This window comes from Syzygium oleosum, unplaced genomic scaffold, assembly GCF_021117445.2.
Source record: "Syzygium oleosum isolate NSW1041296 unplaced genomic scaffold, Sole_v2.1 Sole_v2.25, whole genome shotgun sequence".
NCBI classification, from domain to species: domain Eukaryota; kingdom Viridiplantae; phylum Streptophyta; class Magnoliopsida; order Myrtales; family Myrtaceae; genus Syzygium; species Syzygium oleosum.
This window is the reverse complement of record NW_026607509.1, coordinates 1,254,995-1,277,810: the sequence shown is the minus strand read 5'-3', so window position 1 is coordinate 1,277,810 and position 22,816 is coordinate 1,254,995. Positions and strand designations below refer to the sequence as shown.

The window sequence follows — 22,816 nt, the reverse complement described above, 5'->3', positions numbered from 1 at the left end:
AAAAAACCCCAAACTTTAAGTTCAGTCCCAAATCTATCCCGAATTTTGTTTTGTGTAAAAAAAAATCAGCAAATTTCAATTTATTTTCAAAAATATACCCCCATGATCCAGTTTCAACTTGACGTGGCACTTTCACGTTGATAACAAGTCCACATCAGCAAAGTAATGGGGCGATAAGTACATACCAACGTCGCATTTCCACTTTGATAACAAGTCCAACCCAATAAAAATTGTTGAAATTCTACAAAATAAAACCGTTTTAGGATATGAAAGTTAGAGATGATAACAAATACACCCCAAAAAAAAATTAATTTTAAAAAAAGCCCAATCGGTCCAAATTTGCCCCGAATTTTTCTTTGTCTAAAAAGAAGCCCCATTACTTTGCTGATGTGGACTTGTTATCGACGTGAAAGTGCCACGTCAAGTTGAGACTGGATCATGGGGATATATTTTTTAAAATAAATTGAATTTTTGTGTTTTTTTTACACAAAACAAAATTTGGGGCAGATTTGGAACTGGACTTAAAATTTTGGGTTTTTTCTGAGACAAAAAAAAATTCGAGACAAATTTGGGACTGAACCTAAAGTTCGAAATTTTTTTTGAGATAAAAAAAAGCTCGGGACAAATTTAGGACTTGACATAAAGTTGGGATTTTTTAGGAAATTAGGCCATTAAATAAGTGTTGTGCGTTCTCTTTCTATATTTCATTTTCTATATTTTCCATTTTTACTGACGTTTGCCTTTTTCTCTTCGTTTTCTTCCTCCTCGACGTTGCATAATCAGCCGTCGCAACGTGTCACTGAGGGGGCGTTTGACAACTTGCCAAATAATAAAAATTTCTGTTCTTTTGTTCCCAGAATCAGTTTGGGAGCAGAAATCCGTTTGTTAAAATTTTTGTGCCCAGGCACAAATTTGAAAAAAAATTGTTTCCAGAATCAGTTTTGGAACAGAATCAAGAAGCAAAAAAAAGTAGCTTCTTGATTCTGAAACAATTTTTTCATTTTTGATTCTTCTTGAATTTCTTCTTTCTTTTTTATTTGTTCTTCATCTTATTCCTGGCCCACCGCCGATGACCAGCCACCGGTGACCGTCCCCCGGACACTGGCCACCGGCCAGGGCCGGTGAGGTTGGCCTCGCCATGGCCGGGCGAGGCTCGACCTCACCGTCGCCAGGGATGGCGACGGCGAGGTCGGCCTCGTCTTGGCCGGGCGAGGCTCGACCTCGCCGTGATCTGGCGAGGCCAACCTCGCCGTTGCAACCGGCGAGGCCGGCGGCGAGGGCATCGTGGCCCTCGCCGGCCATGGCCAAGGAAAAAAAAGAAAGAAATATTAAAAATTTTAAAATATTATTAAAATATTATTAATAAAAAAGAAAATTTGTGTAGTTACCAAACGCATTTCTGTTCTTTTTCTATTCTAAGAATAGAAATTTTGGGCAGTTACCAAACGCCTTCAAATGCTTAGAAATTATTTCCGGGCACAGAATAAAAAAGAATAATTTCTGAGTAGAATCTGTTTTCCGGTACATAATGGTTGTCATGCGCAGCCTAATTATCATTGTCACGACCATAAGGGACAGAGATTTAGCCACGAAAGGATGATGACGGGAGCGAGGGAGCGATGACAACGGCTAGGCATGACATCAATGTTGGCAACTATAGACAGAGACGAGAGTATTTATGAGTTTTTTTAAGCCTAGTGTGGCTAAATTTTCTATCCAATCAAATAAATAGATCATGAAACCGAACCTAAAATTTGTAGTATTTAGTTGTCACCGTGTCGACCATTCAAAGAGAATAAGTTGAAAATGTTGATTTATTCCTAAATTAAATAGGATTTAGCTTTGATTATAGGGATATGTTTATTATAAGTCCTAAAACTTATCGCGAAAGTACAATTGAGTCCTAAAACTTACAAAAAGTGCAATCAAATCCTAAAACTTGTCAAGTTAGTCTAATTAAGTCTTTCCGTTAACTCTGTCCAACTAGACTAATGAAAAATGCTGACGTATATTTTTTGTTATATTATTGAGACACATGGCAATGATGTGGCATATGGTAGGCGTCACGTCAGAAAAATTATTCGAAAACATAAACTAAATTAAATAAAAAGGCTAAAAAAGAAAAAAAACCAAACTCAACCAACTGTTGTGGAGCTCTCGTCGGTGGCCGCCGCGACGAAATGGCGGAGGTCGCCTAGGCCTTCCCGAAGCTCGACAACCCTTATTGGCCTCGGGCGAGGTCCCGCTGGTCCCTGGCAGGGGTTTGCAAGCTCAGATCTGGGAGAGGGCGCGATCCTCGCCCAAGGTTGGCTGAGCATCGCCCACCTTAGGCAAGGCCTTGCTGGCCCTACCCAGCCCCAGGCGAGGGTCATACCCTCCCCCAAATCTAAGTCTGCAAGCCCTCGCCGGGGACTGGCAAGAGGTCACCTGAAGGCCCAAGCGATCTCTGCCAGCCCTTCTTGGCAGCTGTGGTAGCGACCACCAGTGAGGGCTTGGACACAACCGATTGCTGTGAGTTTTTTTTTACTAATTTAGCTTATATTTTAAAATTTTTCTGACGTGGCACTTAGTGGGCGCCACATCATTGCCACGTGTCTCGCGAAAAAATAATAAAATAAGACACGTCGGCCCTTTCCATTATTTAAGTTGGACTGAATTGATTGAAGGACTTGATTGAATAAGCTTGACAAGTTTTAGGACTTTATTGTACTTTTTGTAAGTTTGAAGACTCAATTGCACTTTCGTGATAAGTTTTATAACTTCCATTGCACATATCCCTTGATTTTATAACATCGACCATAATGTTCAGTATATCGATGACAACCGATAAATTCTTTCTATCCCGTGTTAATAGACAAAAGCGCATCAACTTATAATCATGAAATCACATAAAAAGCACACATTGGAAAAGTATACAAATTTTACATGGAATATTAAAGCTGCGATGGATACAAGCGCATAACATTTTTAGAAAAGTACCAAAAAAATCCTAAACTTTTCCATAAGATAAATGTAGTCCTAAACCTCATCTCTTTGGCACCAATTCAGTCCACTAGGCCAATTTAGATCGGAAAATCGCTGATGTTGACGTTGGTTGTCCTATGTGACGCAGTCGAAGCTAACGTGGCCATTTTTAATAATATTTTTGCAATTATTTATTATTTATAATTATTCTTTCTTTCTTTTTCCTTCATTTTTGAAGAAAAAATTAAAATATTATTAATAATGTCAACGTCAACACCGGTCGCTTCAACGTCTGACGCTTGGCATCTACGTCAATGATTTCCAGCCTAAATTGGCCGGATAAACTGAATTGATATTAATATGAAAAATTTTTGGATTTAATTTGTCTAATTGAAAAATTTAGGATTGAATTAATTCAAATGCAATAAATTTAAAATTTTTTTGGTACGTTTTTCCTAACATTTTCTAACCGCCACTTCGGTGAACAAGGGTCGTATTGTGTGGTAAAACTAGGAGATTGGCTAAGCTAACGAGTAGGGGTTTTTGAGGAACTTCAAATCGAAAAAGGGATAAAGCTGGTTACAAAGTGCTGCTTTTTTTGGGCCATTCGTCGCAAAGTGGTCGAATAAGTCGGGCTTCTTTTGCTTTTTACGGTGTCAGAAAAATCATTTCAGCAATAGGACCATGCTTTGTGGTGGAAAGCTGCCGTTTCAGTTCAGTTCGAATTACCATTAGTTTTGCGATTTGAATGCGAAAAGGAATTGAGACTATACAGAGAGGCCATGGCCAGATTGGTGTCCGGTTCAACCAGCTGATCCGGTCGGCTCAAGATGACTAGTCAGGAATTCAAGCTTGATAACTCCTGCATCTAATGAAGCCCGAGCTCATTCTCGACGATAACTCACTTAGGACTCGCATATCAGCCGTTGAGCTCTCACGCATTTTCTATTAAGTAACGGGAAACGCAGGTCTATAGAGCTCGAAGCATAAAGCTCACAGAAGGCTTCGCACAGTGAAAGTCACGCATCGAAAATTGACGTAGAACTTTGTATTTCGATGTGGAGTCTTGTTAGAGTAGCAGATAGCTTGAACTCTCAGGTCCAATGTGTGCCAAGATAAAAGAATCATAATGGACAAGAAAAGAAGGAACAGAATCTTAAAAGTTTGAAGGGTAACAAATATATGGAGCGGAATCGCCAAAAGGCACTTCTGGGATGGGCTTGATGGCAAATAATATGGGACACTTTGCTCCTACAGAGAGAGAGAGAGAGAGAGAATGGACCACTTTGAAACTACTTCCCTATCCACCAAACCAAATCATCCTTCTGGATTTTGGTTAATCATATGCTTTTGGTCGTCCGCGTAGACCTGCTTGTGCTATTACAGGAACTTTCCCACTTACATTCTCTAATCTGTAACAAGAATTGTCTTCAACCGGCCAAAAAAAAAGAAAAAAAAACAAGAATTGTCTTCCATATGAGGAAAAGATTCTACTTTTTCTACCTCGAAAGATCACACGGCGCTGCTCTTGGACCGATTGATATCCAAACTTAGGTATCATGCAACGCCCACTACCTCGGGACCGTGACACAAGGCTGTCGTTCTCCTCAAGTAAATGCTTCGGGCTTTATAGTACATACCTAACATACCAAATTTCAGAGATTAATAATGCTCAACTAATTCTCTTTTGCCCATAAGTAAAACAACAATGAATGAGGTTGTGGAGCTTGCTTTCCAAAAGAAAATAGTCATTCATATAAAACCTTTTAGTAGAAGCGTACCTTTCATTGTGCTGAGAGTCAGAGTCTTGACTTCACATCCTTCTTGCCAGGAATTTGCAAAGCTTCATAGTGGCCAAAACCATGGTAAAGAACTCTAATGGGATTCTCTTTGCCGTATTCTTGGCCATACTCGGCTATTGATATAAGGCCTCCAGCATCCTTATCATACATGTACACCGTGATAGGCATCCTAAAATTACCGAAATCAACAAGACTATCGAACTCAGCTCTCTGAAACTATGTCATTACTGAATCAACAAGTCTTTCAAAGGCAGCTGTGTCAAAATGTATGTTTTTGAATAAGTAACCAAATATTACTGGCATGACAACTGAATGAACACCAGCACGTCAGCTAAAAAGTTATGAAAAAAAGACATCAAGCAGAAAGAGATCGCTTCAATGAAAGAATAGTATGTCGCAGATTTCCACGGGTACACATGAAAATGGGCATCGTGCCTGTCTGCGTGGACACCAACAAATTGATGGGCAATGGGCAATACAGGAAAGTTATCATCTGTACTCAAGCAAGCAAGCATGCATTTGGAACACAAGCACACATCATGCACAAGTCACAAAAAAGCGTGTACGCGCATGAGAGAGAGAGAGAGAGAGAGAGAGAGAGACCTGAGAACATGAGATGCCATGAGCAATTCTGGCTCACCTCCCCATATATGTGGCTTTCTCATTTGCGAGATATATGTATCAAAATCACCTTCAATAAACCTGTGCACAACATGACTTTATCAGATACAACTCCAACAATTTTTAGAGAAGTTCGGAAACTTGGATTAGATGACCATTCTGTCTCTTCCCGTCTTTTGATGAACTCGTCCGCAACCTGAAAAGTAAAGCAGACTATTCATCACGAGACCTTCATATTACATATGATTTCAGCTCACAGAACACTGACAGAGGAATCATCTTGGATGCGTCATCCCAAGAAAGATGCATTCAAAGAGAAAAATTTAGCCTAAACATTGAAATTCCTATCTCCAGAAAGATAACGAGCCCAGCAATCACAAAACTGCACTAGGAAAGAGTTGAAATCCAGATTGTGATTTTCAAATTTGACAATGCTGATCGGTAAGCAATCTTATTTTGCAGTGAAAGAAATTTTCAGCCATATGGAGAGGGGATAAAGACCCACCAAACTCCGTAATTCATCTGCGAGTTCTCTCTGAAGGCTCTCGCTTGGAGCTGGTCTTCCTGACCGAAGACAGGCCCCATGAGCTACAGAACGAAATAAACATCTGCCATCTCCAGGTATGCCTGCATAGCATGAAGTTGTCATCTATTATTTTATACGTGCATTCAGGAGAATCCACGTTGAAAAGGCAACTTCAACATGGCACTCAGAACTAAGAAGAACAGCATAACTAGAGTGCAACTCTCACCAGTGACAGAGTAATCGGTATACACTTTCTTCCCATGCGAAATTTTAGCATATGACGAGTCCTCGCAATTTTCCTCTTTCCCATTATCATTGGCTGCTTCAGCATGCACTGGTTCAAAACTTGAATAACAAACCAATAGCCCAAGAAGCAAACCAGCAGAAGCACGCCCTCGAGACCAAGAAATGCGGCGAACACTATATCTGACTTCACTAGGCATCCCTCGCTTTGTAAACAAGAGTTTGGCATTCATTCTGTCACATACTGTTGATATTGAAACGTGTCCTTTTTGAGGTATTGTAACACCAACTGGATCTCTAATTACTAAAGACCGTACGACCCGCCTATGCTTGGAGATACAGGAACCAAAAAATCCACCCTGGCCCCCTTTAAAACCAGTAATATTTACACAGGTCGGCACTTCAGATCCATTCAGAGAGATATACTTTGGCCTGGAATACCCAGAAAACACATGAAAGAATGCACTGGAAGGCGTCATATCACAAATACTCCTCCCCATCTGTCCACAAATGCGACCACTTAAGCGTAAAACATACTTTGGACAAGTTATCAGAGAGGAGCAAGCAATCATTTTGGCATTGCCTGTCACACAAGCAGAATGCAAACCTTTAAAAGTGGATCAATCTCCAATTACTGTAATCTCGCGTACCAAGCTACACAGTGCAAAACATGTTACTGATAATTACAGCTGAAGCTGTTGTTACCGGCGAACCTGAAAACCATGTAATTTCTAATCATCTTGGCCGTCAAGCCCTGAAAGTGTGAACCGCATATATCTACTAGGAATTCATCAAGTTTCACGAAAACAGTTCCAGTCACACGAGAAATGAACAAAAATAAGCACCAGCTGCTTATTTCCAAAAATGAGCTTATTCAAACATATTTGAAGAAAAAAAGACAGCTACAAATAATGCATAAGCCTCACCTCCTTTACACTGACTCTACCATATTCACCAGAGAAAAAATCCCAAGTCAATCTAACTAAAAAAGCCCAGCACGCACAGACAATCCATATCTATATAGCTAATACAAGTACAACCAGAGCTTCCACAAGATCGTGAGCCAATCTCCACCTAACCAATTATAAGCGGCCCTTCTTGCCCCGACAGCCAACTATAGCCTCAACAAGATTTCTAACAATTCCCTAGATGTTCAGTTTGTCTAATTCAGAGCACTTATAGATCCATAATCCCAGAACACATTCTGCTTTCCCCTAACAGAGCCCTTATCACAGGCATTTGACAGCAGATCACCAGAGAACCGTACCTCCAATGAAGCTCAAAATCCCCATACAAATTCAAAAACCCCACATCATCAGAACAAGCTTCGAAGAAGCAGACGATGCAAAAACTCAAACTTGATACCAGATCAAGCCACCCACAACACCGCCTCCAGCAGCAAAAAGAAATTTGAGAAAAACCCAAACGAGGAAAACGAGGGGGGGGGTGGGCGCATTTATTAATCCGCGTTCGAAGGAAGATAAAAACTCGTGGTTGATTAAAGGTAGTGATTCTTGATAAGAGCTGAAGCAAGGAATCAGTACCCGAATGTCTTCCTTATATTCGAGCTGGTTTAGTCGGAGAACATTGCGCGACGAAGGGAATTGTTACGTGAGCGCCGAAATGTGCGGCGGAAGCGTCACCGGGCTTCCCAGTGACGGTGAAGCTAAGGTGGTCGTACGGGCTTTCCGAAAACGCACTGTCGTTTAGCTCTTGAGAATTAGAATTTGCGCCATTTATTTATCCTGTATTTGTTTTGCAGAAACTAAATTATTTTCATAATAATATTTTAAAAATTATTATCTATATTACTTAAAATAATTAATCAATAAAAAATATTTTAAATATCGACAGCAGTAAACGATAATAATATTTTTTGTTCGTTTATTTTTGTAATTACACAAGCGATATTTTTTCAAGAAAATATTTTTCAAATTATATATTTTCACAAAATAAACGCATTCTAAGCTAGAGTAATTATAGCTTAAACTTGAGAATACTAAAATCAAGCAGCCCAGGTCCCGATGATAAATGAGGTACTAATTAATTTATTAAATATACAAATTAACACTTTTAAATATATTTTTCAAAATGGATGAATTGCACATCTTCAATTAAGTAATTTGTTACGTATAGTAAATTCTAAATTTTTCAAAACACCTTTAATAAAAAGCTTAATCAGTGCCCAATAAGCACTCTTTAACTTTTTCTTTATACATGGTACCATACCTTTGACGAAATTTATTCGATTATATTGGACTTGACATGGCTCTAAATTTTTTTTTTTTTTATAACCGAGCCAGATCCAATCGAATTGACCTGTGATGGCCCAAGAAATCGAGATTGATCGAATTTTAATCGAGCGCCAAGCTTGGAATATCCTAGTAAACATCACTTCAAATGCCATTCAATACGTCCGACTCCCGACGCGGCGCGCATGGATCGCCGATCCAAGTAAACCCAACAAGGATTGCGGGCTCAATCCTCTATCCAAAATTTTTATATTTTTAGAACACAGTCGAGGTAATACTTAAATTAAGTGTCTAATTCCATCAAAATCGAAGGTTAAAAAAAAAATTGTCTCTAATGTCAGTCCCGTTTAAATTAATCTTCGGATCTTAATTAACATCGTCTTTGAAGTGGACCGAGCAGCGAGAGCGAAGGGAAAAACAGAAGAAAAACGCAGCAGCGTGTGGAAAAGCTTCCCCTGCCCATCGTTTTTGGCTTTCGGGAGGGAAAGAGAGAAGAAGAAGAGCACCGGAAAAGCTTCTTCTTCATCCCGCTCGCCACCGACCTTCGACCTCGCGCAAGCCATGGCGTGGGCTCTGATTCTCGCCGTCACCTTCCTCGTCATCAACATTGTCCTCTTCGCCTCCACCTTCTATCAGGTACCGGAACCCGACATCGCTCCTTCCTTTCTGCGCTCCGACGAGCCGCCGCCCGCTCGCTCGCTCGCTCGCCCGCGTCGCGTCGCGTCGCGTGGCTCGACGGGATTTGCTGCTTCGCGACTTCGTTTCGTCGGGCGATGGCGCTGTTTAGGTTTTCTCCTTTTTCTCCTTCTTTTCAAGCTCGGTTCGCCGGTTGAGGTCGCGACCTGGGCGAACCGGAGTAGGAAGGATTGCCTAGAAACCCTAGCGCCTACTGATTCATCGACGTCCGAGAGTTCAATCGGTCGGTGCAGTAGGTCGCCTTGCTAAAATCGATGGGGGAATGAACTTGCTCGGGGAATAGAGCACCGGTGATGGTTTCCTCGACATCGCGACGCCGAATGTGTAGCTTCGATGAAGCTATTTCTCCAGTAACTCATGGATGTCGAGAGATTCTAAGTCATTAGAGCTTTCTCTTTTGTTTTGCTTTGTTTGATTTTTTTTTTCTTCCTGGCTTGCTTGCTCATGAGCTTGTAAAGTCTAATGGTGTGCATCTGACTTTAGCATGTTGTTGTTGTTGAAGACCCGCAAAAATTGCGTTGAAGCCTCAGAATGGTAACTCCGTTGCTGTTTTGAATGTTTTGTAGATCCTGATATTATCTGATCTGGAGGCGGACTACATCAACATGTACGAAGCGGCGTCTCGGATCAACGGGTTGATCCTTCCTGATTTTATCTTACAAGGAGTTCTCAGCGCGCTTCTACTGATGACTGGGCATTGGTTCATGTTTCTAGTTTCAGTCCCTGTTACTTGTTATCACGTCATGCTGTAAGTATCGTTTTATCTTGACCTTTCCTTTCCTATCGTTTCTTTTCCTCTTAAATGAACTTCAGTTGCGTTATTCTCCTACAATGTCATGCTGTTGATGCACTTTGTACTTGCAATGAGCCCATTATCCTTTTTAGGTTACGAGCATTTCTAAAGAAAATTTAGGAGCCTTTAGAGCTTTAAGAACCCCGAATCGCCTCCCATTTCTCAGTGAAGAGATGGGGAGTTATATTTGTGAAAGGAAATAAACCTGTCTATGTGGCAAAAAAGATATGTTTATCTCCAAACCCAAACCCGTTTTAGAAGCTTTTGTAGAGATCTGCCCTTTCAATAATATGTATATGCTGCCCAAAAAAGGTAAATAACCAAACACGTGCTTTGATTATTCAAATGAGAGTTTGCTCAGCAGAATACCATTTGGTGGGTTGAAACCCTCTCTGCAGTTTGGAAATGTGTTTGTTCTCTATGGCATCTAAAAAGAAGGGCGATCACCTTAGTTAGTTCCTCAGGGTTACAACTCTAATTGAATACCTGGGCATGAATTGCTGCTGTTAGTTATGTGAGGTCTATAGCATACTCATACTTGCAAGGATCAACTTGCCATTGTCAATCTTGCACTAATGTAGATTCCAGATTTTTGCGGCACTGAACTCAGAATATAAGTATATTTAAGTCATCATATATGTAGAAGCAATAGCAAAACCTGAATTTGTCCTGAAATCAGTATGAGAGCATTGATATTAGGTCGGGATCTCTTCTTCTCACCCGAAGTCAAACTCTATCTCTATTACCCATGGGCAGAATAGACATATTAGTGGTATAGCAACGGCTTTAACAGTAATAGTAGGACTGCTGTAGATCTTTTTACATCTGGTCAATCCTTCTTACCCTATAATTCACTCCCATCTGGTCTCGAAAACACCATTCCCTAAGCTAATGTCATCATACCTCGGAATATCAAAAGTTGAGGGAGTACCTGATGTAGGGAAAGACCCTAACAAGGGGCTCTGATACCAATTGACATAGTCAAAGAAGTAAAAGATGGCAAAAAGAAAAGGCTAAAATAGAGCTGAGTTGAAGTTAGATCAGAGAAAAGATATTTTAGGGTTTATGAAAGATGATGTTTATTGAATGAAGAATGCTAATGTCAAAGAGACTTAAAGGCCTATATATGCTACTAGGGTTACAGGCGAAAGATGATCTCAACCCTTCATCTTAAATTACAACTTCTAATCTCAACCATCAGACCTAATTAAACATTCAAATGATCATCATATGACCACTTATAAGCCTAAAATAACACGTGAAAAGACTAAATAAAGAAGAGGCATTTAAAACTACTAAAATAGAATTGCGCTCATGCATCATTCTCCCCCGTTGGAAAAGATCAAGCTTGAATGTGAAGAATTTAACTTCTTTAGGAGATATCTTTGAATCAATCTTCTTTATATTCCCTCCAAAACCCATGTAGCCTTTATACCTGATTTATCCAACCATTTCACTACGCACTTGCCATGTCTGTTATTGTTCCTTTGTTTTCTCTGAGAAAACTCTACCTGGAGTTTTGAACTGTTGTATTGTGAGATATAATGAATTTGTTCCAATCATCATTAATACTTAAATCACATCAAAACAATCGAAGTTTTCTTGCTTCATGAAAGCTTGTCAGTTGAACCTTTCTGTCGAAACCTCAAATTGTTCTGGAGTTAATCTGTCTTCAATGAGAAGAATACTCTCTCTTCAATCAGTACTGGAGACAAATAGCATTTCTGGTTGGTCTTGGCTCTGAATGGGACAAAAAGAATCAGTTTGTCCAATTCTTCTGAAAAATGGCCAACCAAAAGATTGATGACCTCATCGTAGCAATGTGCAATGTGCCATGCCTATGCTAGCAAAATATCGGCACATTTGGATGGAGAAACAGGAGGAATTAATCAGAGAATCAATGTGTGTGGACATATCTATCACATGTGGTGCTTATGTCTTTGTATCCGTGCACTAATGTGTCTAAACATTCATTGCCTAAATGTTTCTCTCGCATGAAACATTTTTATTTCCTGCATTTCTGTGCTCCCATGAGAATATTTGTTGAAATTGTTCTATTCTAATTCGTGGACATGGAGAGATGAATCTACTGTTTTGCTTAAACACACAAGGTGAAAAGGGGTATTTTATGGCTCAATGAATAAAAATGTGGTAACAGCGAGAAAAGTAGAAGTTAAATGGAAAATCTCAAAATATGCTCTGGTTGTGGTAATTTGTTAGTGAATAGCCATAATATCTACGTACATTTGTTTCTGTCTGCTACTTATAAAAGAAAGAATATCTATTTATGTCTGTGCCATTATCTCCTTTATGGTTCCTTTCTTTATATAGGTACATAAAGCAGCGGCATCTAATTGATGTGACTGAAGTATTTAGAGTTCTTGGGACTGAGAAAAAGTATCGCATGGTGAAGCTTGGTTTATTATCCGTTCTCTTTCTCATGGTTATATTTAGGTTTGTGCCCATTTCCCTGACTGTATTTAGGACTTCAAAAATTTATTGTAAAGTATTTTGATGGTAGCTAAGCATATCTTTATTAGGGAGTTAGACTTTTCACTCAAGTGCGCGCTAACAATGGTGCACGCACACATAAAATGTTGAGCACCCTTACTAATAGAAGTTTCACGTTGGTCTTTGGCTGTAGATTTATTCGCGCTGGCCATTTGTTATTTCAAGATCCCCAGTTTGGAGATTTAGATATTCGCTCATCATTCCTGGAGTTTTAGAAATTATCTTGCTTCAGTATTTCTCATCCAAGAAGGTTAATTTGAAACTTTTCCAGTCCTGTGGTTGGCTGAGGTTTCTTAGATTAATCTTCTTAATGGATTGCACTGAAGGTGAACAAGTTGCCACACATAGAAGAGTTGAGAAAGCTTCTTCCGACAGTACAGTTTTGACTTTTCTTGCCTTGTTTTTCTTTTGAATAACACCTTCTCACTATAAACGGTTGTAGACATGCAAAATACTTTCTTGGCGCCAGATTTGCTATCCTAATATTTCATACTTCTCTTAAATCAGTACTTTTTTTTAGACGAGACAAATGATTTGGTGGTTTTTTTTCCTGGCGCGCTCCTACATACCCAACGAGGAAAATAGTTGTCAGCTTTTTGCACTTGTTCCTCCTGGTTTTTCAAGGTGCAAATAGCACGGTTATTTGGGGCAGGGCAGAAGTCTTTCGGTAGTTTCACTCAGTATTGGCTTGACTTTCAAATTTTTCTAGTTTGAGGTAGATTTATCTACGTTCATTAGAGCAAGCTACACGGCATTTGATTTGTTTTAACAATGTTCCACTCAACAGTTCCCCACACAGCCTTTGCTGTCAAACCGAAAGTGAAGGCGAGTCCTTTGGAAATTCTGTTTATCTCCAATATCTTAGCTCCCTAAATTCTAAAAGCTTGTACTTTACCAAGCTACCGTTTGAGGTTTTTTCACTAGAATACTCCTTCAGTGTATGATGAGGCTTCTTCAGCATATGATCTACGGGAAATTGTTTAGATTGGCCCCATGAACTATTCACTCGCTTTAATTTTCACTTTGGACTACTCATTTTGTTGCAATTTGCCCCTTGACACCATTGAGAATTGGAATGTCAAAATGAAATAGCGTTGAGCCAAATTTTTATTTTTCAGGTTAGTGGAATGTCACTTTCTAAAAGTTTTTCTTTAAAAGTTATGATACCCCCAGAGTTGAAGTGGTTTAAGGCAAATTGACCCCAATTTTTTTAGTATTCCTTATTGAGCTTCCATGGTGTCTGAGAAAGCATATATCTGTAATCTCCAAAAGAATCGAGTCTCCATGGGTAGCTTCTGATCTTGTTATTTTAATTCCATTTTTGGGGCACGACTCCGGATTCCCCCCCCCCCCCCCTCTCCCCTCTGCAGTGTGCACTTGTGTTGTTGGGTAGCGTTGTCAAAGTATTCCAGGCAAATGTGTCCAGGGTCCACACTTTTTTCTGTGTGATCCGCACGTATTTTGTTATTCTCTCTTGTTTCTGCTGTAATTTCGATGCTATTCTCTTCGATTCACAATCGATAGTCATTTAGATTTGCTCCTTGTGGCGTGCGCTCTATCCTCATCATATAAGTGGTTGCAATTGCAGGCTCGTGTTGTCAATTTTTGAATCTTTTGTCGACGACGAAGATGCCTTGCATTCATTTTGATAAATACAGCTGGAGAAGCAATAGTGCCCCTCGTTGCAAATGGCGGCGTACATCGAACAGAATTGTGTTAGGAGTCAGCTGGTTTAGGCTAGTATCATTGATTAGAGTGATTTTTATCTTGATTGGGGAGCTACTTTCGACACGCTCGGACAGGAATTACTCTCTCATGTTGCTGTGGAATAGTTTATACGAACCTTCCGTTGTTTGAAGCACAATTTGGATGCTGCTACAGAGCAGGACCAGAAATTTGTACATTGGTAGATGGCTGTGGAGTTGGAAATTTGTATAACCTGCCAGCATGTTGTGGCGCTTTTCGTATCTTTGTGGACATCGCGAGCGTGGGAAAGCACAGGTTGAGCATTGCATGGGTGAGTGATGGCTGAGATAGAGCCTGAGACTATTTCCAATGTCGTACATTGTTCGGATCATGTCTCTCCTTTTAACTGACGTTTATCTGCCGCTTCAAGAGCGTTTACTTTCAGTACAATTTCATTTTCGCATTGCAAGAAAATGACCAAGGGGCCCACTTTCTCTCTCTCTCTCTCTCTCTCTCTCTCTCTCTCTCTCTCTCTATATCCGACAGCTTGCAGTGCCCGACATACGACGTACTGTGGGCTGCTTGACAGCACCTTTGCCTTTCTCTGCGCAATCAGAGGAAAAATCGGAAGAAATTGCATGGTTGGTCCCTATAGTTTCGGGGATTTCATTTCTATTTCTGTGCTTTTTGTTCGAATCCTCGTAGTATTCTCCAGTGACAATTTAAGTCTATCCGGCAAAAAATCCGTAGAAAATATTCTGGAAATCGATGAGTCAACAATGTCAACTGATATGTAGCGCTCGCATGTTCAAGCCTCTAGAATAAAATTATAGTTTTTGTCCATGGACCTTTGATGTTTTCAAATTGAGTCCTCATTTTTTTTGTTTTTGCCACTACACTAGTGGTACTATCGATTGATGAGATTTTAAGTCCGATTTATCCCATTTCCATTGCAAATAAGACTCTCAAATGATGTTGGCTTGCACTTATTACTCGAAATGTGTGTATAAGTCTTAATTCATATTAATGGTTTTATTAATCATAATTGAAGAGTTTTTTTTTTTTCTGAAGCCATTTGATTTAATATTCAAGGGTCGAGAGGAATCGGAAGAACTCCCATAAACTGCATAACGCAAGAACTATGATCGTTGCTAGAAGTACGAGGACCAAAAAAGTAGTTCGCTTTATAAGTTTGCAATATAAATACGCGATGCGTGTCAATAGCTAGTGATAGGTCGGCAATTGTGGGTGAAGCTTGGATGGGAATCGCAACGAAAGGACTTACACTGTCACCGGAGAATAATAATACGAGGCCTCCAATTATAACCAAACAAAATCTAGGGGACCGAAAAGTGGAAATCTCCAAAACTGCAAGGACAAAAGGATGTAATTTCCCAAAGAAGAGAGACACCCAATAATTTAATTCGAGGGTGGGACCCACCCCCACTTCCACTTTCCCTCCGGGCGCTACACGTGGCCCACGATCCTCGACAGCTTGATTTTCGCCCCCCCCCCCCCCCCTCTCCTTCCCCGGGGGCCCACCTCCACCCGCAGCGTCGGGGCCCGCGACACCTCTGGCGGGCCTGTCGGGCGGTTTTCGGGTCGCCGACGTGACCCGACCTTCGTGGGCCCCGGACCCGGCCCGATCACATCACGTCCCGGTCCTCCGTCGGGCCCCTCCTTCAACCCGGGTCTGTCTTTCATCATCATCGTCGTCGTCGTCCTCCTCAGGGGCGGGTCGTTATCCGGGGAGGCGATGGCGGGGCCGGCCGATCCCGCCAGCTAATCCCTTCCCTTCCTCTCCTCGTTTTCCGCGCCGTGCGGCTTTGAACTTCTGCAGAAAAAGCAGGCGAGCAACCATCAAACGACACCGACGCGGAGAAAAAGGACCCACCCCCCGCAATCAATTTCATCTGTCTCTTGCTGTTCGGAGGAATGCCAGTTATATAAATGAATGGATCAACGAGCTATCAATACGTGCCCACCATCAAAATACATCCTATCTTACAAGAGTCGCATCTTTTTTTATTAAAAATAAAAAACCGTGACTTCTTACAGCATCTTTTCGTAGCCAGTACGTCTTAGCACTTGTATGGTTATTAAATCATTAATTAATAATATCATGCGGGTCGCGATTATTCTTGTGTGTCAGTGTAAGGGCTAGAGGAAGGAGCGATTAGATCCATGTCATGATGGCGACTCACATGTCCTGTGAAAAGTTTCAGACTCGGAGGAGCAGAGAGCGATTAGATCCATGTCAGGATGGCGACTGATACGTCCTGTGAAAAATTTCAGACTCGGAGGAGCAGGGGGGCTGTCCCCCAATGGCGGCAAGCTGGAGTATGGACGGAGATCGTCCTCGGTTTCCAAAGGGTCAGTTCTCATCAATGGGGCCTTTCGTTACATAAAGTAGGAGCTAAAAGGGTGAAAAGTCGACTTGACGAGACTTGGATGCATGGGAGTGGAGTGACGGATCTAACGAGAAATAGCTCTTTCGCTAGGCATTAAGGGTCTGTTTAGTAACGTTTCTATTTATCTATTTTTCTGTTTCTCTGAACAGAAAAAGAAAAGAAATCCGTTTAGTAATATCGGTTAGTTTTTTTATTCCCCGAAACAGAAAATTGGTCAGGGAATAGATTTAGAACAGAAATAAGAAGTAAAAAAAATATACTTTTCTGTTTCTTAAACAAAAAAGAGAAACAAGATCAGAGAGGACCTAAACCCTCAACCTAAATCCTCAAACCCTATATCTCAAAACCCTAAACCTTAACCCTCAAACCCTAGACCTCAATACCCAAACTCTAAAACCCATAACATTAAAATCAAAAACCCTAAAAGCTAAACCCGAAAGTCCAAATCTCTAAGCCTAAATCCTAAACCCTATATACCCCAAATCCTAAACCCAAACCCTAAACCCCAAAACTCCAAACCCGAAACCCTAAAATCGTAATTCCAAACCCTAAATCCTAAAATGCTAAACCGTAAAACCCCAAATCCTAAACCATAAATCCGAAACCCTAAACTGTAAACCTTAAATCCCAAATCCCAATGCCCTAAACCACTAAACCCTAAACCCAAACCCAAAACACTAAACCCCAAATCCTAAACCTCAAAACCGAAATCCTTAAACTCTAACCCCTAACCCCAAATCTTAAAATCCTATACCCTAAACTGCAATTTCCTCGACCACTATCCGGTATTTGCTTTGTCTATAAGGAGTAATTTTCTTTATAATTGCATTAAGGTCATCCAATTCTATATCATAATATATTATTATTTTATTTCCAATCCAATTTTATCCAAATATGAATTATTAAGTCTCTACCGATAATTTTATAATTAAAAAAAAATTGGGAATAGAAATTTTTAGTGTCCTACCAAATGCATTTTTGTTCTTTTTCTTATTTCGGGAATAGAAATTTTGTGCAGTTATTAAACGCGTTTTTTTGCTCAGAAACTTGTCCAATAAATTAAAAATAAAAAAAAACTATTGCTGAACATAAATTATTTTTAGGAATACAAACGTTACTATACAGACCCTAAGAGTTTCGGCGCGAACAAATGGCCGCGCCACATCCTCTTGAAGCGGGGGTAAGTTCCAGAAGAACGGTGGGTGATCGGGTGACGACAGAGAGATGATGGGGGGGAGTTCGAGAGGAAATGTAGGCGTCGAGCTACAGAAATTATTTCGCCTGCAAATGGAAAGACGAAGGGAGGAGTGGATGGTGATCGAGAAGTGAGTAGTAAGTAACTCTGTAAAAAGCAGCATAATTTGCAACAATAATGTGGCGGTAATAACGAAAAGATGTTGCAGGCTCGGAATAAAGAGTGACAGTGGCGACTGTGTCTGTGTCCAACAATAGCGTTTTCCCTGTTCATTTGGCGTAGAGCAGAGCAGGAGTTCCTCCTCAACTGACCATCTCATGATTTTACTATTGATTGAATTGGTTTCTTTTTTTTTTTTTTTATTACCGAGGATCTGCCACCATTCCCCGGGGACGAGCCCGCACAGATAATCGGGGCGCCTATACCTCGGGGGAGATTAGCCCAGCAACCCACCGCCAGGGCCCCCCACTTAAATTACGGAACCGAGCGGGGATTCGAATCCAGAACCTCTGGGAAGGGAAGGAAAGCGCCCACCAACTCGGCCATGCGCAGGTGGGTTTGATATTTCTTCTTCTTTTGTTTCGTCACAAACATACAAATTGCTCGCGGCCCGAATTTTGACTTTAGAGAGCGCTCGCAAGCCCCCCTTCTTGATGCCGGGCCCCGGGGGTCGCGGGACCCGCTTCGCCTCCGTCTTCATCGAAACTCCGAGAAATTATTGTCCGAACTCCGGACCTATCAAAACGGATGGGTCGAGTCGGATCGAAAATGGTCCGGCCCAAATTGATCTGTTTTGACTCATTTCCATGCAATACAGATCTAGTGACTTATGCCCGACTCGACCAGTATTGCTAAAGCACCTGCATATTTAACCTAATCTAAACTAAGGTGAAAAGCATGGAGCGAGCGAATATGATATCGAGTAAGGGCGAGAGAAAGAGTCATAGAGGTGGGTTGGGTATAAATAAGTTGTGAACCTATTTAACATTCATATTAAACTCGTTCATGACCCATGAGTTGAATTTAAACCCATTTATGATCAATTTACTGAATATAATTAACCCATATAACAATTCAACCTATTAAATATGGATTAAGAAATGGCTCTATGACTTATTTTGATAGGTCTACCGAACTCATTTCCTTATGCCAGTCGATCTATCATGGTGCCAAGCACCGTGCATTCGGGGTAGAATGTCATTGTAAATCGATTCTACTTTTCGAACTCTATATATGTCAATGCCGATATTATCGTAAACACACACATTTCATCGTAAATATACGCGCAATAGCACCGTAAATGCATAATTCTTATCATTTGAGAGTTATTTCATGCTATTTCGATCGCGATGAAATAGATTCATCTACGACGGTCTCACGAAACGGGGGCTCGGTCAGTGCCCTCGAGCGCCGGAGGCGCGTCCGCCACAACACTGACAAATCAGTCTCGTAACGCTCCGATCCAAAAAAAAAAATATAAAAAAAAACCCCATAACACAAAAGAAACACACACAGTAACATTAATGGTATGCATTTCCCGTGAATTAAGATCAAGGTATATCATCAAATCACATAGTTTTCATGTGAAGCTTGTCCCCTTCTTGTATTCTGACGTTTTTCTGTTTTCGGTCGAGCATTTTGACGTTGAGATGCCGGGATTCCTTTTTTTTTTTTACCTGAAAAAGGAAAGGGCTGTTCGTAACAAAACAAAAATTCCAAAAAAAAATAGATGGAAATTAAATTAGGAAAGGGGGAAATTACGGTTGGGCCATTGGCCCACTGTCACGTGGGGGCCAAGGCCCGCTGACGTGGACGTCCCCCCCGCCATCTGATTTCTTAATTTTGAGAGAACAAAAAAAAAATCATGATGTCGTCCGGGGCTCTGTACATATTTCATTTTTGGTTATTTTATTTATTAATTTATTTATTTTCAAATTATTATACCGTATTTCTTCAAAGGTCAACTTCATACCATATCTAAGGAAATCCAGCGAGACGATAACTTCCTCTCTTCGAACGCTTTGAACGCGACGCGCATCAATCACGGAATCGTGCGCAGATCTAATGACTCGTATGTGGTGGACTTGCCTACACTTAGGAACGTCCTCGGCCATCGAATCGGAATCGTACGTGGTATGCTTACCGACACTCGTATATGGTGCGCTTACCTATGCTACTATTGACATCGATCCTCGCGGCCGTCGACAATGGATCATGCCATCATGCTCAATGGTATTTACGCTTTAACTACGTACTTCTTCATGTCGACGATCTGTTCATTTGTTAGCACAGTTCGTGATTTCTCGATTCGTTATCTATTACCTAAGAGCAAAACTTTCACGCTTTATAACTAGGATCGAGTGAACCACACCAACGAACAAATCAAGACGTCCGAATCAACAAGATGAGAAGGTCTATTGTACCCCCCCAACAAAAAAAAAAACAAAAAATAATAAACGCCGGTGGATATTTATACTAGAAATGGATTTCTGTAAATTCCGTTTGTTTCGCGAAAAATGAATAATTTTGATAATAATTTCTTAAAAACTGTCGCTTGTATCGCTTGAATTAATTAGTTAATGAAAAATACTTTTGTTGTCGGCAACAATTTATGTTTAAATATGATATTTTTCGTTCGTTCATTTTCGTAACCGAATGGTCTTTAGGAAAATGTTTTTCAAATCGTTCATTTTCCACGAAACAAACTGAGCCGTGATATCAGGAGCACGCAATCCATTCCCAATCGTCTGACTACACGAAGTTCGAGGTAGCCTCTCGCGGCCTCTGATCGATGAAGACGGTGTCGTCACCGCTCACGACATAATCTTATTTTTTTTTCGCTCGATTTTTCTTTTTTTTTTCACTAGCTTATCAATTGGATTCGGTTTGGTTAATCTTATCGGCTAAAATCGTGCACGATAGCAACCACTCGTGAACCTTTATCAATCGGACAATTTGCAAAGCGATGTTTAGTGGGGCTAAAGCTGTCATTCAATCACCAAAAGCTAAGGTTCATCACTTGAGTAAAGGACCGCAAAAAAGAAAGTGCTTTTTCCAGCGCGAGCTTTGGAGGGTTATCCTGCCATTGAAACGGACAATTGTCGTTACAATCGACGTCGTCGCGACGAGAAACGCCAATTGGAGGGACAATTAGGCACGTGTTCAATTTTGAGCACCATTCTATTCTAGCTGTCTATCCATCTTGTGGCATTGTCCACAACCTTGTGGACAAAAATCCAAAAATAAATATAGAGACAAATAGAAAAAGAACCACGGGAAGACGAGGTAGGGAGGAGATAGCAATCCCATCTTATCTTTACCATGAATATAAGGGAAAATTCCAATTAAGGACCCCAAGTGGGGGTCAAATTCTCAAAAAAGTGTCCAAAGTGAACATTGTGTCAATAAGGCGCAAGTCTTCAACCAGGTCTCAAATAAGGACCAAGTGCCCAAAAAGTCTCAAATAAGGACTCGAGTCCCCTGCGCCAAAATACTCCGTCGGCTGGCGAGTTATGCTCCTGTTCACCGGAACAATAACTTTTTAATTTTTTATTATTTTCTTTCTGTTTTTTTTCTTTTCCTTTTCCTTTTTTTTTCTTTTCTTCCTCCGCCGGCCATAGCCGGGGCCGCCCTCGCCTGGGCTGGGCGAGGCCGGCCTCGCCAGATCTGGCGAGGGCTCGGTCCCGCAGGCCGCTGGCGAGGCTCGGCCTCGCCGGCCTCGCCCGACGCCGAAGTTCGTCCTGTCAAAGCAAAGTCGAAGATCGTCTGGAATCGCTTCCTCTCGATGCTGCTCAAGGCGGCGATGCAGGCCCTGTGTCCTTGGAGGAGGCCCTGCTCCTCCTCCCATGGCTTCGACAGGACGAACTTCGAGGCTGGAGAGAGAGAGGGCTCGGCCTCGCCAAATCTAGCTCAATAAGTTAATGCCGGTCGTCATTAAGGCTCCGTTTGTTTTGCGGAAAATGAATGATTTGAAATCGATCGCTTGTATCGCATATAAAAATAAATACACAAAAAATATTTTCATTATAAATTGTTGTCGACAATAATTTTCGTTGACTAATTATTTCAATCGATGCAAATAATCATTGTTTGAAAATTGTTTTTCAAATCATCTATTTTTCTGTGAAACAGACGAAGCCTAAATCTTAATTATTTTGCAATCTAAGTCCTTCTTTGCCAGCATGATTGACACTCAGACGATTGGCTATTTTTCCAAGTAAACGGCAACATAATTGACACGCGGCCTATGTTTTTCTAGGGGATATGTCCACTGGAAATCCTAAAATCTGTCGTGAAAGTGTAATTGAGTCGTAAAACTTGCAAAAAGCGTAATCAAATCCTGAAACTTGTCAAATTGATACAATTTAATCATTCAATTAATTCCGTCCAACTTAGCTAACGAAAAATGCCGACGTGACTTTTTTTATTATTATTTTATTTATCATACGTGGCGATGGAGTAGCAAAAACGGCGTCGTTCTAGTCTAAATATGATTTTTAATGCAAATTTTATCTAAATTAAAAAAATAAGCAAAAATTATATATATAAAAAAAGAAAGAAAGAAAGAAAGAAATAAATAAGAGAACCGGGCGGCAAAAGACCGGTGATGGGGTGGGGAAACGGCCGGCAGGGATCGCCGAGCCCCCGGCCAGGGACCTCATCTTTCACCTTAGGAACACCGAGTTTCGCCTTGTCGATCATAGCGAGAGCAGCGAACCGAAATAAAGCGGGCCCGATTCGAAGAACGTTGTTGCTTCGTCTTGTGAGCTGCTCGAGCTATGGATGATAAAGAAAAATGTTGGGTGGTGGTACATTTGTGTGTTTGTGCCGTGGACCAAAGGGAAGTACCCTTTGGAAAGGACTGTCCCTAAAAGTGAAATCGAATTGGCCTCGCGGTGTGTACATGTACCCAACTCCATCGCAATAGGTCGCGTGCCTTTGGCACTGCTGCTTCCAAGCAGTACTTTTCTCCGAACGAGAAAAGAAAAAAGGCGAGAGAAAAATTAAACGAGCTAGACCCCACCAATCTGGTGAAGCTCGCGAAGGAACATGAGATTTCTCGAAAAAATTTGATAATCCTACAAAATATTTTTCCGAAAAATATCACTTTTCAGGA

The 22,816-nt window shown here is 40.9% G+C and overlaps 2 protein-coding genes across 6 annotated transcripts; one reads left to right on the top strand and one right to left on the bottom strand.

Moving 5' to 3' along the window:
- Window positions 1-4,267: 4,267 nt before the first annotated feature.
- Window positions 4,268-7,823, bottom strand: LOC115674667 (OVARIAN TUMOR DOMAIN-containing deubiquitinating enzyme 4). 3 transcript variants are annotated; one of them, XM_030597133.2, is made up of 7 exons: window positions 7,701-7,823; window positions 6,140-6,739; window positions 5,893-6,014; window positions 5,543-5,583; window positions 5,370-5,468; window positions 4,746-4,935; window positions 4,268-4,604 (listed from the first exon to the last, which is right to left on the bottom strand). In XM_030597133.2, the coding sequence occupies exons 2-6, from the start codon at window positions 6,726-6,728 to the stop codon at window positions 4,764-4,766; spliced, it is 1,023 nt and encodes a 340-aa protein (XP_030452993.1). In that variant the 5' UTR covers window positions 6,729-6,739; window positions 7,701-7,823; the 3' UTR covers window positions 4,268-4,604; window positions 4,746-4,763. The 3 variants fall into 3 exon arrangements, with proteins under 3 accessions (XP_030452993.1, XP_056159015.1, XP_030452992.1); XM_056303040.1 differs by lacking the exon at window positions 7,701-7,823 and adding an exon at window positions 7,424-7,588 and having other exon boundaries at window positions 4,728-4,935; XM_030597132.2 differs by lacking the exon at window positions 7,701-7,823 and adding an exon at window positions 7,424-7,585.
- Window positions 7,824-8,948: 1,125 nt separating this feature from the next.
- On the top strand, window positions 8,949-14,568 carry LOC115674835 (protein cornichon homolog 1). Of its 3 annotated transcripts, none has more exons than XR_008814442.1 (5): window positions 8,949-9,044; window positions 9,671-9,852; window positions 12,229-12,351; window positions 12,542-12,734; window positions 13,997-14,568. XR_008814442.1 is itself a non-coding variant. In XM_056302881.1 (5 exons), the coding sequence occupies exons 1-4, from the start codon at window positions 8,970-8,972 to the stop codon at window positions 12,621-12,623; spliced, it is 462 nt and encodes a 153-aa protein (XP_056158856.1). In that variant the 5' UTR covers window positions 8,949-8,969; the 3' UTR covers window positions 12,624-12,658; window positions 13,997-14,568. The 3 variants fall into 3 exon arrangements, 2 of the variants coding, with proteins under 2 accessions (XP_056158856.1, XP_030453207.1); XM_056302881.1 differs by having other exon boundaries at window positions 12,542-12,658; XM_030597347.2 differs by lacking the exon at window positions 12,542-12,734.
- The last annotated feature ends 8,248 nt before the right edge of the window (window positions 14,569-22,816 follow it).

Excerpts from the sequence above, each read along its gene's own strand:
- LOC115674667 (XM_056303040.1), bottom strand. The coding sequence starts at position 7,448 with ATGGGGATTTTGAGCTTCATTGGAG. Across the intron at positions 6,740-7,423 it reads GATTTTGAGCTTCATTGGAG|GCAATGCCAAAATGATTGCT; the intron begins GTACGGTTCTCT and ends CTTGTGTGACAG. Across the intron at positions 5,584-5,892 it reads CAGATGAATTACGGAGTTTG|GTTGCGGACGAGTTCATCAA; the intron begins GTGGGTCTTTAT and ends TTTACTTTTCAG.
- LOC115674835 (XM_056302881.1), top strand. The coding sequence starts at position 8,970 with ATGGCGTGGGCTCTGATTCTCGCCGTCACCTTCCTCGTCATCAACATT. Across the intron at positions 9,045-9,670 it reads TCGCCTCCACCTTCTATCAG|ATCCTGATATTATCTGATCT; the intron begins GTACCGGAACCC and ends AATGTTTTGTAG. Across the intron at positions 9,853-12,228 it reads ACTTGTTATCACGTCATGCT|GTACATAAAGCAGCGGCATC; the intron begins GTAAGTATCGTT and ends TTCTTTATATAG.